The sequence below is a fragment of the Nesoenas mayeri genome, assembly GCF_963082525.1.
Source record: "Nesoenas mayeri genome assembly, chromosome: 24".
Taxonomy (NCBI): Eukaryota; Metazoa; Chordata; class Aves; order Columbiformes; family Columbidae; genus Nesoenas; species Nesoenas mayeri.
Window position 1 is genome coordinate 6512074 of NC_137546.1, and position 24028 is coordinate 6536101.

General features: G+C 61.0%; 3 protein-coding genes across 4 annotated transcripts; 1 reads left to right on the plus strand and 2 right to left on the minus strand.

The window, feature by feature from the left end:
- Positions 1–309: 309 nt before the first annotated feature.
- On the minus strand, positions 310–5253 carry CLDN19 (claudin 19; the record flags this gene model as incomplete). The annotated part of the gene is made up of 5 exons (XM_080358682.1): positions 310–361; positions 2621–2767; positions 3521–3608; positions 3808–3972; positions 5031–5253. 5 exons carry the CDS (start codon positions 5251–5253, stop codon positions 310–312), a joined length of 675 nt encoding a protein of 224 aa, XP_080214808.1.
- A 2975-nt stretch (positions 5254–8228) lies between these two features.
- P3H1 (prolyl 3-hydroxylase 1) lies at positions 8229–15921 on the minus strand. 2 transcript variants are annotated; one of them, XM_080358719.1, is made up of 15 exons: positions 15462–15921; positions 14874–15026; positions 14495–14684; positions 13945–14076; positions 11977–12116; positions 11201–11290; positions 11041–11093; positions 10563–10684; positions 10286–10413; positions 10117–10212; positions 9879–10029; positions 9293–9410; positions 9035–9110; positions 8729–8869; positions 8229–8657 (listed from the first exon to the last, which is right to left on the minus strand). In XM_080358719.1, exons 1-15 carry the CDS (start codon positions 15906–15908, stop codon positions 8538–8540), a joined length of 2157 nt encoding a protein of 718 aa, XP_080214845.1. In that variant the 5' UTR covers positions 15909–15921; the 3' UTR covers positions 8229–8537. The 2 variants fall into 2 exon arrangements, with proteins under 2 accessions (XP_080214845.1, XP_080214846.1); XM_080358720.1 differs by lacking the exon at positions 8729–8869.
- Positions 15922–16126: 205 nt separating this feature from the next.
- LOC308049205 (uncharacterized protein C1orf50 homolog) lies at positions 16127–20544 on the plus strand (the record flags this gene model as incomplete). Its single annotated transcript, XM_080358743.1, has 4 exons — positions 16127–16264; positions 17199–17285; positions 18633–18764; positions 19973–20544. 4 exons carry the CDS (start codon positions 16127–16129, stop codon positions 20153–20155), a joined length of 540 nt encoding a protein of 179 aa, XP_080214869.1. The 3' UTR covers positions 20156–20544.
- Positions 20545–24028: the final 3484 nt, after the last annotated feature.

Consider the following 24028-nt stretch of genomic DNA (forward strand, 5'->3'; position numbering starts at 1 on the left):
GCAAAGAGGCGACTCCAGCACGACGCCCGCGATCGGAAGTGTTTTAATACCGCTGAGTCACAAGTTTTAGTACAAACAAGTCATTAAAAAAGCCCATTAAACATCCCAAGCGGTCCCATTCCCGCGGCCACGCACCCCATAGAAAAGTTAATGCGATTCTATATTAAAAGAGTAAAAACGTTCTTCTATGCAACACTGTGCTCTTGGTATAAAAACGCGTGAGTTTCCTTTTCAATCGTCACTGCGGGAGCTTTTGGTGTTTGGGGGGACCCCCAAAGTTGGGGTCAGCGCCTGTTGGGTGAGGCCCGACTACAAGCACTGCTCGCCCCTGATGGGTGAAGGAGACACTTTGACAGGGGGTCTGCGATTTAAAGAGAGAGAAAGGGCTGTTAGACCCGCGAGAGAGAGAAATCAACCCCCCCGGGGCAAAACAGCATCGCTTGTCCTCCAGCGTGGACCAGGAGCCAAAGCAGGGTGTGGGAATGCAAGAAGATGGAGTAAAATGACGTAAAAGAGAGCAAAATAAAATAGATAAAAATGGAGCTGCTTCAGCAAATTGGGATTAAAAAAAGATAAAAGAATAATTAAAATATCATCGTGCTCTTTGGATCGTTTCCGCTGTTGTTTTCTTGCGGGTGAGCTGGTGTAGCACATGCAGTGAGGATGGATGGATGGATGGATGGATGGATGGATGGATAGATGGATGGATGGAGGGACAGACGAATGGATGGATGGATGGAGGGACAGACGAATGGATGGATGGAGGGACAGACGAATGGATGGATGGAGGGATGGAGGGACAGACGGACGGATGGAGGGATAGACGGACCGATGGAAGGAAGGATGGATGGAGGGATGGATGAAGGGATGGATGGATGGATGGATGGAAGGATGGATGGAGGGACAGATGAATGGATTGATGGAGGGACAGACGAATGGATGGATGGAGGGACAGACGAATGGATGGATGGAGGGATGGAGGGACAGGCGGACGGATGGAAGGAAGGATGGATGGAGGGATGGATGAAGGGATGGATGGATGGATGGATGGAAGGATGGATGGAGGGATGGATGGATGGAGGGACGGATGGATGGAGGGAGGGACAGACGGATAGATGGATGGATGGATGGATGGAGGGACAGACAGATGGATGGATGGATGGAGGAACAGATGGATGGATGGATGGATGGAGGGACGGATGGATGGACGGAGGGAGGGAGGGACGGATGGATGGAGGGAGGGAGGGACGGATGGATGGATGGAGGGAAGGATGGATGGAGGGATGGAGGGACGGATGGACGGATGGAGGGACGGATGGACGGATGGAGGGATGGATGGATGGAGATACGGGGGCTTGGGGGGGATTTACGGATGAAATGGGAGCGCTGGCGCTGGTACAGTGGTCAGCCCAGGTAGGGGAGGTGGAGGCAATTAGCACGTCGGCGTTTGATGCTTCACCGCCCGCTCCAGGGGATCCTGTCGGGCAAGAGGGATTTGAACGCAGTGGGGAGGCATCAAAATTCACGGGTCTGTCCATCTGCGGCCTGAAACAACTGCGGCGCTGGGCACCAAAAATGCAAACAAACCGCAGCTTTGTGTTCAAAACCCCTTTTTGCCGGCTTTAATTTGCCCAACACCATTTTATTCTTCTGGTTAACAAGGCCACATACTTGTGCCTGGTGAGAAATCAGCCCGGGGCAGATTGGAGCTGGCAGAGCCCAGCTGGAGCCCCAGCACCCGCGCTCGGTCAGGAACTCAACATAACACTAAAAACATGTTGCTTTTGGGTAGCAATGGAGCAGGGGAACGTTTGCACCCCGACGGCGTCCTGTGACAAAAGCGGGGTGCGGGGACACCGCGGCCCCGGGCTGGGTCTGATGGAAAAGCAAGAGCCTGCTTTGCTCCCAAAAACGGGACGGGGGGGTCACAGCACAAAGTGCTTCTGTGCCACACGCCCCCCTGGCACCAGCATTGCCTCCCCGGCACCGGCATCGCCTCCGCGGCACCGGCATCACCGCCGCAGCACCAGCATTGCCCCCCCAGCACCAGCATCGCCCCTGTGGCACCGGTATCGCTCCCCCAACACCAGTATCACCCCCCGACACCGGCATCGCCCCCCCGACACCGGCATCACCCCCCGTGGCACTGGCATTGCCCCCCCAGCACCAGCATCTCCCCTGTGGCACCGGCATCGTCACCCTGGCACCGGTATTGCCCCCACATCACCGACATCGCCCCCCTGGCACCGACATCGCCCCCGTAGCACCAGCATCATCCCCTCGGCACCGGCATTGCCCCCGTGGCACCAGCATCAACCCCCCCGGCACTGACATCGCCAGGATGCTCCGCAGCACCCACGCAAGGGACGGCCGTGGTCCAGACACCCACAGTCTGGCCACCTGGGGGGGGCAACCGCCCAGCGGGGGGCACCCAGCAATGACGGATACGGGAGCTACCACCGAATAAAAGGAAAGAATTCAGCGCTGAAAAGGCGCTGAAACCTGGAGGACGCGGAGGAAAAGGGTCTCGCGGGGCATCCAGGGAGCACATGGGGGGCACCGGGGTCTGGCTGGTTTTCGGGGGAGGCGCTGGCGGCGGGAGGGCTGGGGTCAGACGTACTCGCGGGCCGTGGACGGCGGCGACTGCCGGTAGTACTGCTGGGCTCGGCGCTCCTTGGCGGGGCAGGAGCAGCACAGCAGGGACCCCCCCAGCAGCGTGAGGCTGGCGGCCCCCCAGCCCACGAAGAGAGCGGAGCCGAACTCGTACCTGCGGAGAGAGGGGCGGAACAGGCAGAGCTGCGAATGGAGACGGGCAGGCGGATGCTGGGATACGTGACAGGGGGACGGGTGGCAGATGTTGGGGCTGCTTCTCTTTTGCCAACGCCAACTTTTTAAGGTCTTTCCGGACTTAAAAGGGGCCAAGAATAAAGATGGGGACAGACGTTTGAGCAGGGCCTGTTGTGATAGGACAAGGGGTGATGGTTTTAAACTAAAGGAGGGAGATTCAGGCTGGACAAGAGGAAGGAATTGTTGCCCTGAGGGTGGTGAGAGCCTGGCCCAGGTTGGCCAGAGAGGTGGTGGATGAACCATCCCTGGAGACACCCCAGGCCAGGCTGGACGGGGCTCTGAGCACCCTGAGCTGGTGAAGATGTCCCTGTCATGGCAGGGGGGGCACTGGGGGAGCTGGGAAGGTCCCTTCAGCCCAAACCATCCCGTGATTCTATGATCTTTCACGTTGGGTGGATCCAGCTATGAGGTTTCCCCATGTTTAACTCTCCCTTGGGCTGGAACTCCATGCCAGCCCCTGCTCTGTGCCAGCACAAAGTCCTGGGTGGTACCGACCGCGGCTTCAGCATTGGGGAGATGTTTGCGGCCCAGCAGCGCCGGGGGGACACGGGTCTCACCCCGGTTCCCGGCACATCTGCCTGCGACCCCACATGTGCCAAAACCAGCTGGGAAGGTGCTGTGGGACACACAGGGACAGGCCAGGACACAGATCAAGAGCATCCCCAGCTCTCACCTGGCGTTGACGGGCACGGCGCTCTCCCTGAAGAACTCGTAGGTCACCTGTGTTGCGTACAAGGACACAGCAGCCAATGTGCAGAGACCTGGACATGGAACCACGGAACGGTTTGGGTTGGAAGGGACATTTAAGGTCATCTGGTCCAACTCCCTGCTGCGAGCAGGGACATCTTCAACTAGACATCAAACCTTGAATACCAGCAACACCAACCCATCCCCTTCTTCCACCAAACTGCTTTTAAAAGGGCTTTTGCATGAGAGGTGTGACGGCTGGAGCTGCCTTACCGGACAGGACGAAGAGGACACCACCGGCAACAGCGATGCGGCTCTTGGTGACGGGATCCTCTTCGCCCACCTTGGTGCATTTCATGCCCACCACGCTCACAATGATGCCGAAGAAACCCAAGAGCAGAGAGATCACCATGAGAGCCCGGGAGGTCTGGATGTGAACTGCGGGGGGAGAGAAGCCGCTCGCCAGCCTGCGCTCTCAGCCACGGCCGCGCTCCCCAGGCAAGGTCACCGCGTCCTGTCCCGCGCGGGGATGAATCCGCCCTTAACCCTGTCCCCGCTGCGGGCGCCCGTGTCACCTCTTCCCCGTGTCACCTCTTCCCCGTGGCTGCTGGGGACACCTCAGCCCAGCTCAGGCTCCGCTCCCTGTGCCTCCCCGACCTTCCTCCCGGCCACACTCACCCTCAGCGGGATTTCCCGGCTGGGAAACACTTTGCCCACAGCGACACCACAGTCCCCGAATGTCACGGGGGTGATGCACAGCCCCAGGGGCTGCCATGTCCCCATAGGGCACTGTCGGTCCCTAAACGTGATGCCCATAGGTGCTGGGGAGGGTCTCAGACACACAAAGAGGCTCAAACCCATGGGGACAAGAGGAGCTCAGATCCAGGGGGGTTTGGGGACAAGAGGGGCTCAGACCCACAGAGTGGGGGGGGAGCTTGGACCCACATTGCGGCTCTGATCAGTGGAAGGGCCAGGGGAGCTCAGACCCACGGGGGCACCCAGGCAGGGAGAGGGTACAGACCTGTTGTGGGGGGTCAGACCCATATTGGGGGATCAAATCCATACCAGGGCACCCTTATGAGTGGGAGCACCTGTTGGGGGGGCAGTTCAAACACGCAGAGGGGCTCAGACCCATATGGGGCTGGTCAAATCCGTAAGAGGGGCTCAGATCCTTATGGGCGGGGGTCAAACCCATGAGAGCAACTCAGACCATCATGGGGGAGGTCAAACCCATGTGAGCAGCTCAGACCCATATGGGGGGAGGTCAAACCCATAGGAGAGGCTCAGACCCACATGGGGGTGTTCAAACCCATGAGAGCAGCTCTGACCCATATTGGGGAGGTCAAACTCATAGAGCGGCACCTTTATGGGTAGGGGTCAAACCCACAGAGGGGGTCAGCCCCACTGGGGACTGCCTCCAGCCCACGGGGAGCTCCGACTCACGGCAGGAGGGTCCCATCCCACGGAAGAAGCGGTTCCCCCCTCCCCGTACTCACTGTCGAGCGACAGCAGCGAGTCGTGCAGGCGGCACTGGACCTGCCCGGTGCTCTGCGCGGCGCAGCTCATCCACAGCCCCTCGTGGAGCCCCACGGCCGTGATGATGGCGTCCCCGGCGTACGAGCTCTGTCTCCACTGCGGCAGCGCCGCGGCCGCCAGCGCCGCCACCCACCCGCCCAGCGCCGCCAGGTACCCGCTCAGCTCCCGCAGCCCGCCGCCCATCGCCGCGCCGAGCACGGGCGCGGCCACGCCCCGTCTGGCCACGCCCCCACCCACCGGGCCACGCCCTCCGACAACGCCCAACCAGCCACGCCCACACCCACAAGGCCACGCCCCCGACCCCACCCAAACACGCCCCCCCGACCCCACCCACCCCAGCCCTAAAATCTCCCCCCAGTACCCACGTGTCCCCACCAGACCCAAATCTCCCCCCTCAGACCAAATCTCCTCCAGACCCAAATTTCCTCCCCCACCAGACCAAATTATTCCCCACAGCCTCATATCATAACCCCCCCCAGTCCCCAAAATTTCCCCCCAGTACCCAAATGTCTTCCTTCAGACCCAAATCCCCCAGACTCAAATCTCCCTCAACCCCAAATATTCCCCCACCAGACCCAAATCTTCCCCTCTAGCCCAAAATCTGCCCTTGCCCCCCTCAGTACCCAAATGTGTCTCCTTCAGACCCAAATCCCCCAGACTCAAATCTCCCTCAACCCCAAATCTTCCCCCCCTACCAGACCCAAATCTTCCCCTCTAGCCTCAAATCTTGCCTCATCCCCAAAATCTGCCCCCCAGTACCCACATGTCCCCTCCAGACCCAAATCCCCCAGATCCAAATCTCCCTCCTCAGACCAAATCTCCAGACCCAAATCTCCCCCCAACCCCAAATTCCCCCCCACTACCAGACCCAATTATTCCCCACAGCCTTATATCAGAACTCCCCCCGCTTCAAATCTCACCCTGGCCCCCAAAATTTCCCCCCAGTACCCAAAAGTACCCCCCAGCCCCAAATCCTATCCCAGTCCCAAAATCTCCCCCCTAGTACCCAAATGTCCCCTTCAGACCCAAATCCCCCCATCAGACCAAATCTCCTCCAGACCCAATTCTCTCCCCCAACCCCAAATTTCCCCCTCACCAGACCCAATTATTTCCCACAGCTTCACATTGTACTCACCCCAGCCCCCAAAATTTCCCCCCAGTACCCAAATGTCTCCTCCAGCCTCAAATCCCCCAGACCCAAATCTCCTTCTCCAGACCCAAATCTCCCTCAACCCCAAATTTCCCCCCCCCACCAGACCCAAATCTTCCCCTCTAGCCTCAAATCTTGTCCCATCCCCAAAATCTGCCCCCCAGTACCCAAATGTCCCCTCCAGGCCCAAATCCCCCAGACCCAAATCTCCCCCCTCAGACCAAATCTCCAGACCCAAATCTCCCCCCAACCCCAAATTCCCCCCCTCCACCAGACCCAATTATTCCCCACAGTCTCATATTGTAACCCCCCCTAGCCCCAAATCCCACCCTGGCCCCCAAAATTTCCCCCCAGTACCCAAATGTCCCCTCCAGACCCAAATCTCCCCCAGCCCCAAATTTCCCACCCCTCACCAGACCCAAATCTTCCCCTCTACCCTCAAATCTTACCCTGCCCTGGCCCCAGAATTTCCCCCCAGTACCCAAATGTCCCCCCCAGACCCAAATCCAACCCCTTGGTCCCCAATCTCACCCCCCCATTCTCCATCAGGGTCCTCCCAGGGCGCATGGCTGGGTGGGTACTGGGGTATTTGGGTACTGGAGGGAAATTTTGGGGACCGGGGGTGTGATTTAGGGCTGGAGGGGGAAGATTTGGGTCTGGTGGGGCACAACATTTAGGGTCTGGAGAAGGAGATTTGGGTCTGGGGGAACATCTGGGGCCTCTGATGGGACTTGGGTCCTGGGGGGGGGTGATAAGATTTGAGGGTGGGGCGAAAACTTGGTGCTTGGTGGGGGAACAGATTTGGTGTGGGGGAGTGAGATTGGGGTCTGGAGAAGATTTGGGGCTTGGGATAGGACAGATTTGAGTCTAGAGGAGAAGATCTAGGGCCTGGGAGAAGATTTGGGTCTAGTGGGGGGTGATTTTGGGACAGGGGGTGAAAATTTGAGTCCTCATGGGGAGAACTGAGTCTTGTGGGGGGAGATTTAGAGCATGGGGGTTATTTTGGTCCTGGGGGTGGGATTTGTGTTGAGGGAGATGGGGACAAGTGACAAGATGAGAAAAATGGGGGTGCCCAGGGGAGGGGGCTGGGGCATTGAGCCCCCACCCCATCCGTGAGCCCCCACGCCCCTGCTGGGGGTCGGGACCCCCCTCCAGCCGCAGAGCCCTGGGGTGGCTCTAGGAATGGGGCAGCGGAGCGGGGAAGGGGGTCATGTCGCAGGGCTGACCCCCGCCTCTCCGCGGGGGACCCGCGCATGCCACCGCGCCACCAACAAGAGCCGCCATTGACAGCGGCGTCGCCCCCGCGGGCTGTGGGGGACACGGTGCCACCCCCCGGTGCCACTGAGCGAGTGGCCGCCCCAGGCCCCGGCAATCGTTAACCCGCCTCATCAGCAGTCGGCTCACGCGCCGGGTCGGGTGCCGGGGGTGGCAGCCGCCGCTGGTGGGACCGTCCGTCCGTCCGTCCATCCACCCTGGGGACACCGACCCCACTGGGACCCCCTCCTGCCGCCCCCCTGCTGAACAGGAGCTGCCGTACAACCTCGCCAAATATGACGGGGGTTCGGGGCTGCGCGCGTGGGGCAGGATTTATTTACTCACATTCCCCGGATCGTTATGGTAATGGCCCGGCCGGACACAATTCCCGGCCCTGTCCCGGGTGCCACCGCGCTCAATGTCCTTCTTGTTCAAGGACGGCTCCCTCCCCCCCGGAGCCGCGGGTCCCTGCCCACGCTGCTGGCGCGGGGTCCAGGGGACGCTGCGGGTTGAGCTGGGGGTTGTGTTGCCCCCACCAAAAATCCTCCAGTGCCCCTTGAACCCACTTGGCTCCTGAAAAGTCCCCTTGTCCCCAAAACCACCTTCCTGGGGTTGCACGGCTGCAAAACCCTCGAGTAAAGGGTTGCAAGGAGGGAAGGACGCGTCCCCACAGCAGGTGACCAGGTCACCAGCCTCCAGCCCCTGCTCAGCAAACAATAGCTTAGAAAAAATCCACCTTTATTCACCCATTTTCTGCAGAAGGCACTTAAATAGCTGCAGGCTCGGCTGAGCGGAAAGGCACGTGTCTGCTACCGTGGCACCGGGTCCTCATCCCGCCCCTGTCCCCCGTGTCACCCCCAGAGTCTCTGTGACACCCCCAGCTCAAGTGGCAGCTCCACAGGGGACAGGGGGTGCTGCAGGGGGGGGTGGGGCAACCCCCAATTCCCACCCCATGGCGGTTGGGGGCGGGGGGTGCTTTCTGGCAGCCCCATTGCTGAGCAACCTGGAGCCACGACGCTGGTGTCACTGGTCCCAGCAGGGACATCCTGGTCCCCGTGGGACGTCACAGCTCGTCCTTCCCCACCGTAACAGCAACCGGCGTCTCCTGCTCCGGCTCCTGCAGCGAATCCCCTTCTTCCGCCCCAAAAAGCATCTTCACCAGGTCGTCTGCCTGCACGCGCTCCTGTGGGGCAGACCCACGGGATGAGCACGGGCGCTGTGCCCCCAAAACCCGCCCGGGGGGAGCTCACTCACCCGCTCGCTGTGCCGGGGGTCCAGCGTGAACCAGAGGGCGATGGCGCAGCGCTGGCCCTTGGTCACGGCCTTCACCCCGTGCGGGTTCTCCGAGCCCGACGAGAAGCCCACGGCGCGGCCGCACTGCGGCTGGACCTGCGCCTGCCGGGACGGGACAGCCCGTCAGGGGACCCGCTGGGACATGGGGCGAGGTGGTGGCCCCCAACCCAGCTTCACGCCTTGCAGTGGCACGGGGACTGTCCCTGGGGATGGGGACAGCAGGCAGGAGCTGGGTTGGTTGGATCCTCAAGCAGCTGAGCTACTTACGGTCTCGGTCTTGGCATCCAGCTCCGTGAAGTAGAAAGCTCCTCCTTCAAAGTCCCCGTTGAGGTAGAGGATGGCACTGGAGGACGCAGGGGACAAGCAGAGATGACGACCGGCATCCCAGGCCACAGCTCCAGCAACTGGGAGCTCCCCCAACACCACAGCAAGGGAGCCCAGGTTGGGTTGAGCTCCCAGCCCAGGTGCCACCAAGCCATGGTGCCCTCAAGTGGGGAAGCTCTGGCTGGTGGCCACCACGGGTACCTGTAATCCCGGAAGGTGTAGGCTGGAGGTTCCTTCAAGCACACCAGGGCCTCGGCGTTGAGGATGCAGTTGTCCACATGCACCTCGTGGCTGTTGTCACTCCGGCCTTCTTGCTTCTCTAGGGTGGAACAAGACCCACCACGTCAGGATCCCTGTGTCTCTGCAGAACTGGGGTCTGTCCCCAAGCACTGTGTGCTTGAAGGTGACAAAAAGTCACCTGCAGCCTAAAGCCCCCCCACTCGCTGGAGCGAGGACCATGAGAGGCCATTCGGGTGGTGCAAACTCCACTGACTTGCACACTGTGGCATCTCCATGGCCCTCCAGACACAGCCTGTCCCAAATGCTGAAATCCCGTGTGGCATGAAGCCATCAGCCCCACTGGAGGCACCACCCGAGCTGCCCATCTTCCCAAAGCAGGCTTAAGGACGAGCTCCCACACCCCCGGCTGGGGAGGAGCAGGTTATGGAGCAGCAAGGAGGTCTCCAAGGAAAGGTCCAAGCCCAGACCTGCTGGAGGGGCCGCAGACAGGACAAGAGGCTGAAGGAGACCTGATCTCCCAGGGTTGTGCTCCCCGGGCCGCGCTCACCGTCGATGGCCGTGCGGCACACCAGGTGCGAGTAGGAGAAGTGGAGCGGGACCTCCAGGCGGAAGTAGGACTCCATCATGTGCCGCACCTTCTCCGTCACGTTGTAGTAGAGGTGGGCGCTCCGCAGGGGCACCTTGCCCTCCTGGCCCAGCTGCAGGGGACAGAGGGACACGGGCTCAGCCTGGGCAGCTGCCCATCTCCAACAGCCTGCTCTCCCCTACCCCAGAGCCACCCTGACCTTGAGGGCCTTGAGGACAGTCACACCGTAGAAGGTCTCGCTGGGGGTGTGAGGAGACGTCTTCCCACGATAGCCGTCCCCGGCTGAGGCGGCCGCCTGCAAAACCCAACTGGTGTTACTGGTCTGAGCAGCTGGGTGGGACCCTTCAGCATCCCCGGCCCCATCCTACGTTGGTGAGTCTCTGCAGCTCCCGGCACTCCTCGTCGGAAAGTACTCCGTCCACCACGACACGCTGCGAGCCGTTCAGGGTTTTGGAGTTCATGGTGACACTGGCCCCTTTGTACACCAAGGGGCCACCTGTGGCACAAACGGGGTCATGAGGACACAGGGATGGGTGCCACCACCCCTGGAAGCTGTGGTCCTGCCACCACCCACATGGAGGGACAGCGAGCTGGCAGCTGGGACACGGAGGTCCCCATCCCACCTCACCCCCCGGCCTTCCGCACCTTCTCGGATGAACTTGCTCATATCGGCAGACTCCTTGGCCTTCTCCTCCACCAGCGTCTCGATCTCCTTCATGAGGTTGCCGATCTCCTCTGAGATGCGCGCCGCTGTCTCCCGCTCCGCCCTGGCCATGTGGCAGCCATCAGCTCCACCCCACTGTCCCCACGTCGGGAATGAGGGGCACCAGGACAAGGGCAGGACAAGTTGTCTCCAGGGGCCGGTGACAAAGCCCAAGGCTGGAGAGCGTCACCTCAACGCATCCCTCACCCTGAGGTCCTCGGGATGACCTGCCCATCCCCACCACTCCGAGGGTCCACGAGGAGCAAAGTTCTGCCCTCCAGCAGCGCCCCCGGTCCCAGCACCAAACCCCTCCCTGGCAGCAGCGCCATGGCCTCTGGCCGGACCCCAGGAGGACGGGGGTTCTGCCCCGTTGGTCCCCCCACTGGGTGGGCTTGGCCATCAGCCTGGGAGAACACTCACTTTTGTTTCTCTCGCAGCCTCTTCGGTATCACCTCTTCAGGTGTCCACGTGTCCTGCAGCCAGAAGAACAAAATCATCAGGAGCCGGAGGAGGGTCTGGGACGCAGACCCCTCGTCCCTTCCCATCCGGCCACCATCCAGCCTGGCCCAGCACCACCCACCGGGTCCACGAAGGGGATGCCGAAGACGTCGTAGCTGAAGAAGAGCAGCTCCTTCTCCATGAGGCTCCGCTGGCGGTACGCCTGGATCTCCTGTGGAGAGGGACAGACGGACAGGCTGAGGGGACGGCCAGGGGCTCCAAAAGGCCCCGAGCGAGGGCAGGAGGGTGCAGGGTGACATCCCTCCCACGCTCCTCCCTCCAGCCCAGGCTCCTGGCCCCTCTGGCTCCTCTATCCTGCAAGAACATCCCTGTCCCTGGGGGTGAGCCCTGGGGCACCCGAGGCACCGGCATGTCCCTCCTGCAGGAAGCTCTTGAGAAGCCGATTCCCTTCCCTGCTCTCCCTGACGTGGGGCAGACACCTCCAGCCCCGTCTCCCATGTCCCAGGCAGCACCTGACCCAGCTATTTTAAGGCCAGATCCCTTTTTTAAGCAATTTCCCTTCAGCTGTAGAAGCCTGGAGCAGAGATGGGCTCAGGGCCTCCTACCGAGTCTGTTCATCTGCCTCTCGCAGACCTCTCCCACAAGAGCTGCTCTGTTCCTGGAAGCCATTAAACCTCCACTTGGCCAAAGGTATTTTCCTGGAGATGTTTTACAGTCTCTCAGCTGCTCTCCAGCTTGTTGGGTCTTGTGTCCACCTGTTCCTCTCCCTCTTGTCACCAAAGGGTGGCTGGACCAGAGCAGAGCCATCGCAGGCAGAGCCAAAAACCTCTGCGCAGGTTCTGAGCCCCAGGATGTCCCAGGATGTCCCTGCAGCGGCTGGTCCAGCCGGTGACTCACCTCTCGGGGCTGGACGGCTCCTGCCAGCTTCTCCCCCAGGACCGCGGTGTAATAGGCCAAGTTCTGCTTCATCACCTCGTCGTTTGGGAAGAAGAGCAAATACGTCTTGGCGCATTCGATGGCTTTTTCGTAATTCCCATCTGCGAAGAGAAACGAGGTTGTTCTGGCACATCCAGGAAAACCAGACACAGAGCAAACATGGAGAAGGAGGAGAAACAAGAGAGAAAGTCCTTGTTCTTCAAAGGGTCGCCCAGGTAGGGCAGATACCCTGGAGCAAAGACATCTGCTCCCACAAAGGCAAAATTAAGAGTCCAATGAGCTCTCCTGCCTCCAAAAATCATGTCAGCAGACATCGAAGTGGCTGTTTGGGCAGTTTTCTGGCTTGGCAAACATCTTGAAGTCTATTTACAGACAGCAAGACCCAACCATTCCCAGGCTAACTTGCAATTTTCAGCCACTGAAGCACCCTGACCTACTTTAGTCTCCAGGATCACAGCCTTTCCATCTTCTTGGACTTTATAGATTCTTTTTTTCCCTCCTTTTGGAGAAATTTGCACAGAAGAAGTTTAGGCTGGAGGAGCATCCCTGTGTGAACCTCTTGAAGACCAACAAGGTCAAGGGGAAGGTCCTGCACCAGCATCACCAGTGACTGGGAGGGGAGGGGTTTGAGCAGCTGTGGGAGAACAACTTGGGGGTGCTGGTGGATGGAAAATTGGACATGACCTGGCAAAGTGCACCTGCAGCCCAGAAACCAACCAAGTCCTGGGCTGCACCCCGTGGGCAGCAGGTTTGGGGGATCCTGCCCCTCTGCTCCGCTCTGGTGAGAACCCTGCAGTGCTGGTCTAGCTCCGGGTCCTCAGCACAGGACACACATGGAGCTGCTGGAGAGGGGCCGGAGGAGGCCATGGAAATAGCCAGATGGCAGGAACTGCTCTGTGAAGAAAGGCTGAGAGTGGGGGCTGTTGAGCGTGGAGATGAGAAGGTTCCAGGGAGACCCTGTAGACTTTCTGTATACAATGGGGGCTCCCAAGAAAGATGGGGACAACTTTTCATCAAGGCTTGCAGTGGCAGGACAAGGGGCAATAGTTTTAAAGAGGACAGGTTTGGGATGGCCAAAAGGAGGGAATTTTTTATGCTGAGGGTGGTGAGACACTGGAATGGCTGCCCAGAGAAGCTGTGGATGCCTCATCACTGGGAGCGTTCGAGGTCAGGTTGGATGGGGCTTTGAGCAACTTGATCCAGTGCAAGACGTCACAGAATCGCAGAAGCCCAGGCTGTTGGGCTGCAGGAGCTCTGCAGATCCCCAGCCCAGCCCTGCCAGCGCAGGTCACAGAGCAGATCACACAGGATCCCAGGGGGTTTGAATGTCTCAGAGCAGGAGACTCCACACCCGCTCTGGGCAGCCTGGGCCAGGCTCTGGCACCTCCCAGCAAACAAGTTTCTGCTCATGTCCAGATGGAGCCTCCTGTGCTTCAGTCTGTGCCCGTTGCCCCTCACCCTGGCGCTGGGCACCACTGAACAGAGTCTGGTCCATCCTCTGACACCCACCCTGACATATTGATCCATTGATCAGATCCCTCTCAGCTTCTCTTCTCCAGCTCAACAGCCCCAGCTCTCTCAGTGTCTCCTCATCACAAAGATGCTCCAGAGCCCTCAGCATCTTTGTAGCTCTCGCTGGACTCTCTCCAGTAATTCCTTGTCCTTCTGAAACTGGGGAGCCCAGGCCTGGCCCCAGTTGTGCAGATGGGGCCTCCCCAGGGCAGAGCAGAGGGGGAGGAACAACCTCCCTGACCTGCTGCCCACACTGTTCCTCATGGACCTGCCCCACCCCTGCACCCTGGCTTGGACTAGATGAGCTTTGAAGGTCCCTTCCCAACCCAACCCATTCTAAGAGTCTCTGATTTCCGTGTGCAGAGCACAACGTCCAGCGCTGGTGGCCACCGGGGGACGAGGCACCGAGCTGCTTACTGTTGTAGTAGGCGAACTGCAGGTAGTTGAAGTGCGAGGGCAGGAAATCCTCCAAGGGCTTCTCACGGCCGGGCTCGGAGGCCAACTCCGTCACGCAGCCCTGCTTGCAGCTCAGCACCTGCATGTAGTGGTCTGGGGGAGAAAAACCCCACGTCACTGCCCGTGGTCATCCAGGGGTGCTGGGCAGGACCTTGGGCGTCTCCACTCCAACCTCCTGCTGACAACTCTTTTGGGGTGGAAACCCCCAAGGATGGTGGTCACCCACCTCTGTGGGACTGGAGCTGCGCTGCTGTCTGGGGAAGGCGTGACCATCATCACACCCCACCCTTGTGTGTGTTGGTGACCCTCTGCTGGTCCCTCCCCTGTTTCTCCACATCCCTCTGGAATTTGGGGGACTCTCAGGCATCACCCCCAGTGCTGAGTGTGGGCAAACACCTCCTGCCACTTACTGGCCACACTCCCTTCTATGGGGTTTGCTCTCTATGGGGACCCACCACCCTCCAGGTGTTTGGGGACCATCACCCCCCCAGGATCGTCCCGCAGCTCCCACCTGTGATGGCCTGGAAAAGGTCCGCGTTGTACTCCAGGTAGTTGTAGCCCTCGTAGTCGTAGGGTCCCTCGCAGAGTGCGCGGCACTCGGCATCTGCCACAAAATACTCCCCCAGCGCCTTCTCCAGGTGCAGGACGGCAGCAGCCGGCTGCTCCTCCGTGTAAAACCGGACACCCAGCCGGAACTCGCTCTGCGGAGGGGTGAGAAATTGGGGGGCGGGCTCAGCTCCAGGTGACGGAGCACCCAGGGCACCGTGTCCCCATGGGCTGGGACAGACCTCCGGCACCAAGGTGGCAACTCACAGGCTTGCTGAGCCAACAGCCGCACTGTGACCTCCTAGGGGTTTTGGGAGGGGCTGCCCGCAGCAGGGGGGTCTCACCAGGTGCGGTTTGGCCTCCAGGTCGGTGAAGTCGTCCTGGCGGACGCCAGCCATGGCTTGGTAGTACTCCAGGTTCTGCCGCATCTCCTGGTGCGCAGGGTTGGCCACGAAGAAGGTGTGAGCGGCCGCTGCCGCCTGCGCCGGCCGGTTCATCTGGCGGGACGGGGGGTGGGGGTGAGACGGGCGCCCCCCCGGCACGGACCCCCGGGGGTGCGGAGGGACCCGGTTCCCGGGGCACCAGGGGGTCCCGCCGGCGGGATGGGGCGGTGACGGGGGCGGCTCCGGCGAGCTCCGACGTGGCACTGGGGGGGGGGCAGGGAGAGACGGGCAGGGCCCGGGGCCGCCGTGCGACACCCCCCACACCGGGCCGGACAACCGGAGCCCTCCCGGCTCCGGGACCCCAGCCCAGGATCGGCCCCGCCCGGCTCTCTCGGTCCTTTCTGTTCCTCCCGCCATCGCTTCGGTCACCCCGCTCGGCCCGGTTCCCGCCGCACCGGGACATCCCCGTTCCCTTCCCGGGGTCGCTGCCGGTACAGCCGCTCCCGGCCCGCCCCGCCCCCTGTCCCGGTCCCACCGCCGGTCCCGCACCTTGAAATAAGCGACTTGGAGGTAGTTGTAGGGGCTGCGTTTGCTGAACTCCCGCTCCAGCTCCTCGCCCAGGCGGTACCGGGAGGGCTCGGCGGGCCCGCAGCCCCGCAGGCAGGCGGCGCGGCGCAGCAGCCCCCGGAAGAACAGCAGGTCCTGGAGCGCCGGTTCGGGCTGGGACTCGGTTCCCTCCGCCGGTCCCGCCGTGGCGTTGGCGCAGCGCAGGCGGCACCGAACCAACCGGGAGCGCACGGCAGCGCGGGCCCGCAGCGCCCGCTCCATGTGCAGCACCACGGCGGGCCAGTCCCCCCGCGTGTACGCCTCGGCCCCGGCGGCGAACAGCGCGTCCGGGGGCTGGCCGGGCAGCGGCGGCTCGGCCGGTGCCGCTCCCGGCGACGTCGCCGCTCCCGCCAGCAGCGCGAGCAGCGGCAGCAGCGCCCGCAGCGCCATGGCCGAGCCTCGCGCTCGCCCCGCCCCCACTGGGACCCCGCCCCTCCCGGGACCCCGCCCCCAACCGGGCACCGGCGCGCCCCACGGCCCGCCCCTCCCGCCCCGCCCCGCCCTGCCCGCCGACCAATCAGCGTCCTCAGCCGCCACGCCGGTGGCCCCGCCCTTCAGCGGAAGCACCTCCCCGCCGGGAGGAAGGGGCGGGGCGTGGCGGGCCGGTGATGGCGGCGGAGGGCGGCGCGGAGGGCGGCGCGGAGCCCGGCAGCGCGGGGCTGGCGCTGGTGGAGGGCGGGACGGGCCGCGCCGGCCGCCCCGGGGACCCCGCGGACCTGGTGGCCCTGGCCCGGCAGCTGCAGCAGGTGAGGGCCGGGCCAGGGTCCCGCTGCTCCCCGTCCCGCTGCCCCCCGGCCTCTCCGGGGCCTCCTCAGCTGGCGCCGGCCATGCTGTCCCCGGCACCAGCTCTCTGGTGTCCCCGGCGGCTTCCCGCTGCGGCCCGCGGTGCCTCCCACCGTACCACCCGTCCTCTCGCCAGTATAGCCCAGTACCCCCAGTTCCTTCCCCTGAGCCCCCGTGGGCTGCGCTGTTTGTGCCTCCGGTACCTCCCATCGCCCCTCGGTGCTGCCCGTGTCCCGCTGCCCCCAGTGGCTCCCACAACATCCCCCGGAGCTCTCAGTCCACCCCTGTGCCCCACTGCTTCCCGGTACATTCCACCGCCCCGCAGGACATCCCCAGTGTACCCAGGTTCATCCTGCTGCCCGCTCCCCCCGCACCTCCTGACATGTCCTGTGCCCCCGTCACTGGCTCCTCCTCCATCCCAGTGCCTCCCAGTCCACCCCAGTTCCTCCTGATGGGTCCTTCTGCCCCTCCCGGTCCATCCCAGTGCCTCCCAGTATGTTCTGCTACCCTGCCAGTGCCTCCTGGTACATTCTGCTGCTTCCAGCACTATGTCCTGGACCAGTGTGTCCCCCAGAGCTTCTGTGTCCACCCAAATGCTTCCCTGTAAGTCCTGCTGCCTCCTCCCAGCACATCCCACCACCCTCAGCCTTCCCCAGTGCCTCCCAGTGTGTTCCACTGCCGCCCGGCATGTCCAGGGCACAGTCCCATGGCACAGTCCCTGCTCTGTGGCTGTCACCCCCACCCAGGGGTGCCACAGCTGCCCCCCAACCATGCATGGGGCAGCTCCTGCAGCCCCAGTAACGCCCCAGCAAGTCCATGGCCACGGCCGCTCCAGCGCACATGGGTGAGGCGAGATCCGACTTCCTCATCCTCACCAAACCTCGTTCTTCCCCACAGGCGGACGACTTCGTGCGAGCAAACGCCTGCAATAAGCTGACTGTGATCGCCGAGCAGATCCGGTACCTGCAGGAGCAGGCTCGGGAGGTGAGAACGCGTCTGCACGCTGGGCAGGAGGGTCATCAGGGTCTGGCTCAGCTGCCCAGATGTTTGGGAGGAGCCGTGGCCTGAATGTGAATTGTGGCCGGGAGCCAAGCAAAGAAGATTCAGTGGGAAAATAAGGAGGGTTTGTTGTCTGGTATCAGCCGGGGATGGGGCAGGGTGGGTTTTGGTGCTTTCCCCAAGTCCTCTGCACATCAGGGAGGACTCTGGTGAGGTGGAGGAGCGAGGACGGCCGGGCAGGAGCAGCTGGGGCAGCAGGAAGGACAGAGAGACAGCTCTGGTTTTGGGGCAGACACCCCCTGTCACCGCAGGGTGGTGATGCAGCTCTGGCTGAATCTGAGCCCTGGGGAGAGGATGAGCTGTGACCTGACGGAGGGCTTGGCTTTCCAGTTTGTCGCAGCTGGTTTGCTGGAGCGAGTGGCCCCAGCAGCCAGCCCAGCGGGGCTCGGTCGTCCTCTTCAATTCGGGCGTCACCCTTGGGGGTGAAATCTGTGAGCCTGGGTGGGAAGGGATCTGCCAGTCACCGCGCCGGGCGCGCTGCCACCAACGCCGCTACCTCACGTCATCGTTAACTGGTGGAGCTGCGGAGCCGTCAGCTGGCGGAGCCGGGGGGGTGAATTCCCCTTTGTTTGCTGCCCCTTTTCCCAGGGGTTGCAGCAGGGAACCCCCTGGGGCTGTGCAGAGACGAGGAACGAATCCAGCTCGTGATCGGCTCATGGTGAACCTGGCGCTGTGGTGAAGGAGTCTTTGGTGGTATCTCCACCTCTGCGAGGGCTGCAGGAGCTCTGAGCTCCGGCTGACAGGGGAGACATGGAGCAAACTTTCTGTAGAGCGAGATAAGGACTCAGCAAAACAAGTCGATTCAATGTGAATCACGCTAAGCCATTTATTACAGAAACAAGTCTCCATATATACGTAACTATATTCTAATCACGCGTCCACGCTCCAAGCATGGATTCGTTAAATGAGTATCGTGGGCTGTCCGTGCGCTGGAGTCTCACTGATGATACGTCCGATGATTCACGCCATGCCAGGACCCCGCTGATTGAGGAACGCCCCTCTTTCTCACAGCAGACTCTGTTCTCGAAGCGGCCTTGAGATACCTTTGAGCCTGACTAATTCAGCAACAGATCTTTATCTATCAAAACCCCTCCACAACTTTCTCTCTTTGGACATCTCCTTCCTGGGGCATTAAAGATGTACCATGTGGAGCCACATGTGCACCAAGGCAGACAAAGCCTCATGCCAAGCGATGTATCTGGGGCGTTGGCTGAGAGGCAATAGTGCGCTGTCATTTTATTTGAAGTGTGGCAATTTAAATTTGATTCTCAGGTCTTGGATGAAGCTAAGAGAGATGCAGATCTGCACCACGTGGCCTGCAACCTGGTGAAGAAGCCGGGAAATGTTTACTACATGTACAGGCGAGAAAGCGGCCAGCGATACTTCTCCATCCTGTCTCCTAAGGTGGGTGGTAACAGCACCTGAGGAAGCTGGGAGGGGAAAAAACCCCACGTTTCTGGTGCTTGGGCACTTTGGGACCTCAGACAAAAGCACCAACTTGATGGGAGCACTTGTTGTCCTCTGCTCAACTGGTGGTTGTGCCCGGTCTGAGTTCCTCTGCTGGTGTGAGAGCCGCACTGTGATGTTCTCTTGGGTTTGGTGGATGGTGGGCGAGAAGACGTTTGGTGCCTGGACCTGGATTCTACCAGTCGGTCCCTGTGGCTCCTTCTCTGGAGCTGCAAATGTGCCCTGGGCTGTCCCTGTCCCCTCTGCTGTCGGGCAGAACCATCTGCGCAGGGGCTTCAGTCACAGCATCACACAATGTCCTGGGTTTGAAGGGCCCCACAAGGATCATCAAGTCCAACTCCTGTTCCTGCACAGGACAACCCCAAAATTCCCACCGTGTGTCTGAGGGTGTTGTCCAATTGCTACTTGATCACTGTCCTGGTAGTAAGTTTATCTGCAGCTTGGTGGGGTGGTCTTGGAGGTGTCCTCCTCCCTGGCCACCCATTTCCGTACGTACAGGGTAAAGGTTCAGAGCAAAGCACCAGTCGGGGAGATCCTGTGCTCCCCCTGCATTAGCAGCACTGCAGCTTGACCTGGTCTTAGGCTCAGGTCTAAAAGCTGAGCCAATTTTTAGGTTAGAAAATGGGATGGTCATGTAGCTGGGACTGTTTCAAAGGCATCACCTGGGACCAGGAGAGCTCTGGGCTCCCTCTGCGCTGCCAAACGTCCCATCCATTAGCTCTGAAGCTGAATGTTCAGGGTCAGGCTGGACAGGGCTCTGAGCGACTTGATCTGGGTGAAGGAGGTTGGAGTGAGGTGGGGCTGCTTTATTCTTCCAAGGAACAAGCACCAGGAGCAGAGGAAACGGCCTCAAGTTGCACCAGGGGAGGTTGAGGTTGGATGTGGGAACAATTTCTTCCCCAAAGGGCTGTGGGGCATTGGAACAGGCTGCCCAGGGCAGTGCTGGAGTCACCATTCCTGGAGGGCTGGACAGACGGACATGAGGTTCTCAGGACATGAGGCAGTGCTGGGGTGGGGGAATGTTTGACTTGATGATCTTGAGGGGCTTTTCCAACCAAAATGATGCTGTGATTCTGTGGTAGGACTGTCCAGCACGGGCAGAGGTTGGGCTGACCTGTGATGCAAATCTCTCCTTTCTCCTCCAGGAATGGGGAACCAGTCCCCACGAATTTCTCGGTGCCTATAAACTCCAGCATGACATGTCTTGGATCCCGTTGGAGGACGTTGAGAGACGAGATGCTGAATTTAACCTCCTGGACAGGCTGCTGAGCCGTCAGGCAGCGCTGTCCCCGTGCACAGAGCCCAATTTCCAGGGCCTCACCAAGTGACAACACGGGACCCGCTGAGCTGAGTCCCTGCCTGAGGACACGCGGAGCCTGCGCGCTGCCGGGCTGCGCAAGGAGAGGGACCAATAAACAGAAACGCTGATGCCGCCGTTGCTCTGTGCTTTAACAAGACTAATTCTGCATTCAGTCTTACTGGATTTTCTAGTAGTTGAGTGATTATTTTCTCTGACTTGTGCCAAAGCTGCAGCAAGAGGCAAATGATGGCAGGTGGAGTCGATTCCCAGAGGGCTTGGGGCAAAAGCAAAAGTGCTTGGGGAGATGTGGTAATGCCATAAAACGTGTCCTGCCTGTCTGGCTCTGGTGTACGTCACCGTGACGGTGATGATTTCAGGGCTGGATTTTGCCCCTGGTTAAAACGCGTGTATCTGGGAAACCCTGTGGGCTGGGGAGAGTGGTGGAAACCCCGCACACAAGGGTCTGTTGTGACTGGAGTCTGTTGGTCTCTGTCCCAGCTGATCCGAACCCACGGGGTGAGCGGGAGCTGCCTTGTCAGAGAAGAGCATCCTCCAAAGTGCCGTGTGGGCTCCGGGAACTCTTCAGAAGGTTCCATAGTCCTCGCGCCTTCCCCTTGGATCTGAGGGGATGAGCACCCAGGGTGAGACAGGAACGGGCAGAGCCACAGCAGAGGAGAAAATCAAACGGATCAATCTTGATCTCAGCTGTAGCTCTGAGACAAGTTTGGTGTCCTGCTGCACAGCAAACATCCCTTTGGCTTTACCAGGTGGACTCTGTGGCACATGGGACTGGTGGGACATCTCCAGCATGTTTTTCCACCAAGAGCTGGGCTGAGGGAAGGGTCAGAGCTGCTGAGCTGTCCTCCCGCTGCCCAGCCGTGCAGGAGCTCACCCAGAGCTCACCTGCTCCTCTGCCGCAAGCCGAGGTGGCAAGGAGATGGAGAAAGAGATGTCCAGGTTGGATCAGATGCTCAGATTCCCCCATGCCTCGGTCACCTCCCCGAGATGAAAAGTGTGACCTTACGTGCCACTCAAGGTGTTGCATGTGCAACGCTGGCCACAGCCGCCTCCTCCGCTGGTGACGTGTGAGGGTTCGGGACCGTGTGTGGAAGGAGAATTGTGACTTTGGGGCCTGGGCCCAAGGGCGGAGGTGGCACTTCTTGGTGGAGCCCTTGCGGTTGGGCTCTCCTGACTCCCGGCTGGTGGTGGTGACAGAGCGGTGTCCTCGGCATGGCCTTGGCTGCGGTGGCCACTCACCTTCCTGGGTCTTGCTTGTTCCAGTTGGTCACTCAGGTCCAAGTGACCTTCCCAGGTGTTGCCCCATCTCTCCTTACCCACTGCTGAGGAAGATGCTGCTGCCCCAGCTCTGGGTGACACCTGATGTGATTCGGGGCTCAATTTTTGTGTCAGGCTTTGTTTGGGTCATGCAAACACTCTCAAAATAATCTCTGTATCGTAGAATCACAGATGGTTTGTGTTGAAGGACCTTCCCAGCCCCCTAGTGCCCCCCTGCCATGACAGGGACATCTGCACCAGCTCAGGGTGCTCAGAGCCCCATCCAGCCTGGCCTGGGATGTCTCCAGGGATGGTTCATCCACCCCCTCTCTGGGTACCCGGGCCAGGCTCTCACCACCCTCATGTCTGCCCTCCTTTCATTTTAAACCATCACCCCTTTTCTTGTGCTAACAAAGGTTCTCACGGCACAGCAGCTCGAGGATGGAGCGGTAGGACAAGCGTATCGAGCTTCCCGCTCCCCACAAAGTCCCTCCTCACCACAGAACCATCCCAATGTGTTTGGAGCCCCTTCCTTCCCAACCCAAGGGCCAATTCAGCTGCTCTCCAGCACCCTCAGCTGCAGCTCCAAACACCCACCCTCGTCCAAGGAGCATCTGGGCTCAGGGTGCGGAGTCCCGTGAGGAGCAGGACTGGATGATCCTCACGGGTCCCTTTGACCGTGACGCATTGTCAGACTCTCGGGCAGAACAGCAGCGATCGATCCTCCAAGTGTCCCATGCGTTGTAATAAAAGTGCTACTTTTTAATACTTTCCAAACTGTGTTAAAGACTCTTTTTGCCAACTTTTCGGTATCACAGGGCTGGGTAACGGTTGGACTCGCTGGTCTTGAGGGGCTTTTCCAACCCAAATGGTTCTTCCGTGATCTCAGTGTGGCTGGAGGGACAGACGTGACCCTGAGCCCCCAGGCAGGGGAGAGGAGGGCACCTGGAGGGGCTGCAGGGAATGTGCCATGCACTGCGGGGACAGAAGAGGCTCAGAGCCTCGTCCAGGGTCCCACAGGAGCCGTGACGGACACGGTGGGGAATGGGGGCGCTGCGAGTGCTCCCGGGGGATCAGAGCTCCTGGCTGTACCCTCCGGGGCAACCGCGGCCTCCGAGGTCTGAGGGGAAGGCAAAGGGTCTGGGCACTGCTGGGATGCACACGGATTGCACTGGGGGGACCGGAGAGACACAGCTGGGGGCCTGGAGTGTCCTCAGAGCCACAGCCTGGGGTCTGGGGGTCACAAAGAGCACTCTGCCCCGCTCTGGTGAGACCCCTGCAGTGCTGGTCCAGCTCTGGGTCCTCAGCACAGACACACATGGAGCTGCTGCAGAGGGGCCGGAGGAGCCACAGGAATGACTCGAGGCTGGAACAGCTCTGCTGGGGACAGGTGAGAGAGTTGGGGGGTTCGGATGGAGAAGAGAAGCTCCGGGGAGACCTTAGTGTGGCCTTTCAGTGCTTAAAAGGGGCCGATAAGAAACATGGGGACAGACTTTTGAGCAGGGCCTGTTGTGATAGGACAAGGGGTGATGGTTTAAACTAAAGGAGGGAGATTCAGGCTGGACATGAAGAAGAAATTGTTGTCCCTGAGGGTGGTGAGAGCCTGGCCCAGGTTGGCCAGAGAGGTGGTGGCTGAACCATCCCTGGAGACACCCCAGGCCAGGCTGGACGGGGCTCTGAGCACCCTGAGCTGGTGCAGATGTCCCTGTCATGGCAGGGGGGGCACTGGGGGGCTGGGAAGGTCCTTCAACCCAAACTGGTCTGTGATTCTGTGATTCTTGTATCCCTGCTCTCCCCATGGCAAGGCTGACAGGTTCACATCTGCAGGCCTGGCTCTGGTAGTCCTGTGGCCCCTCTGCTCACGGCTCTTGTTGAAGCCCCAGCAAATGCCGCAGCACCAGGTGCCGTGAGCTGCACAGACCCCACAGCTGCTCCCAGAGCCCCGTCAGACGCCCCGTGGCAGCGGCTTTTCCTGCCTGTAAAACCCCTGCGAGACTCAACCCAACGTGCGGATCAGCTCAGAGCTGGAATCCTGCTCTGGCTGCTTCAGCCCGGGAAGTCGCTGGGTTTGGAAATGAGTGTCACAGCCCCTGGTGCCCCGGCCGTGTCCAGCCCCAGGCAGAGCCCCCGGGACCCCCGGCTTGGGGACACGAGGGGTGGTGATGGGAAAACACGGCAGGATCAGAGGAGACAAACGTTGTCACAAATGTACACGCGTCTCACATGGTATTAAACAGTGTTCTCGGAAGAACGGTGCTGTGAGGCGAGGGACTGCAGCTCCCAGCACCCCCGGTGCGAGGGGTCCAGGGCCTGGGCAGCCCCCCCAGAGCCGGGCCGGCCCCTGCGGCCCCACAGCCCCGAGCACCGGGGAGCAGGGCAGCGGGGGCTCCAGGGGCTTTGCTGTCCCAGCCGCTGCCCCCGGCTCAGCCAGCGCTGCGGGGCCAGGAGGGGACGCCACGGGAAAGCACAGCAGGCGGGCACAGGAACGAACCTTCACGAGTTTAATCCTGCTTGCTAACTATTGCAACAGCTCCTCTTCCAAATCACTGAGGTCGGCCGGTGTTGCCCTGGCCGGGGGATCCTGGACGTCATCTGCATTCGGCAGAGGAGCAGGAGACACCCGGGG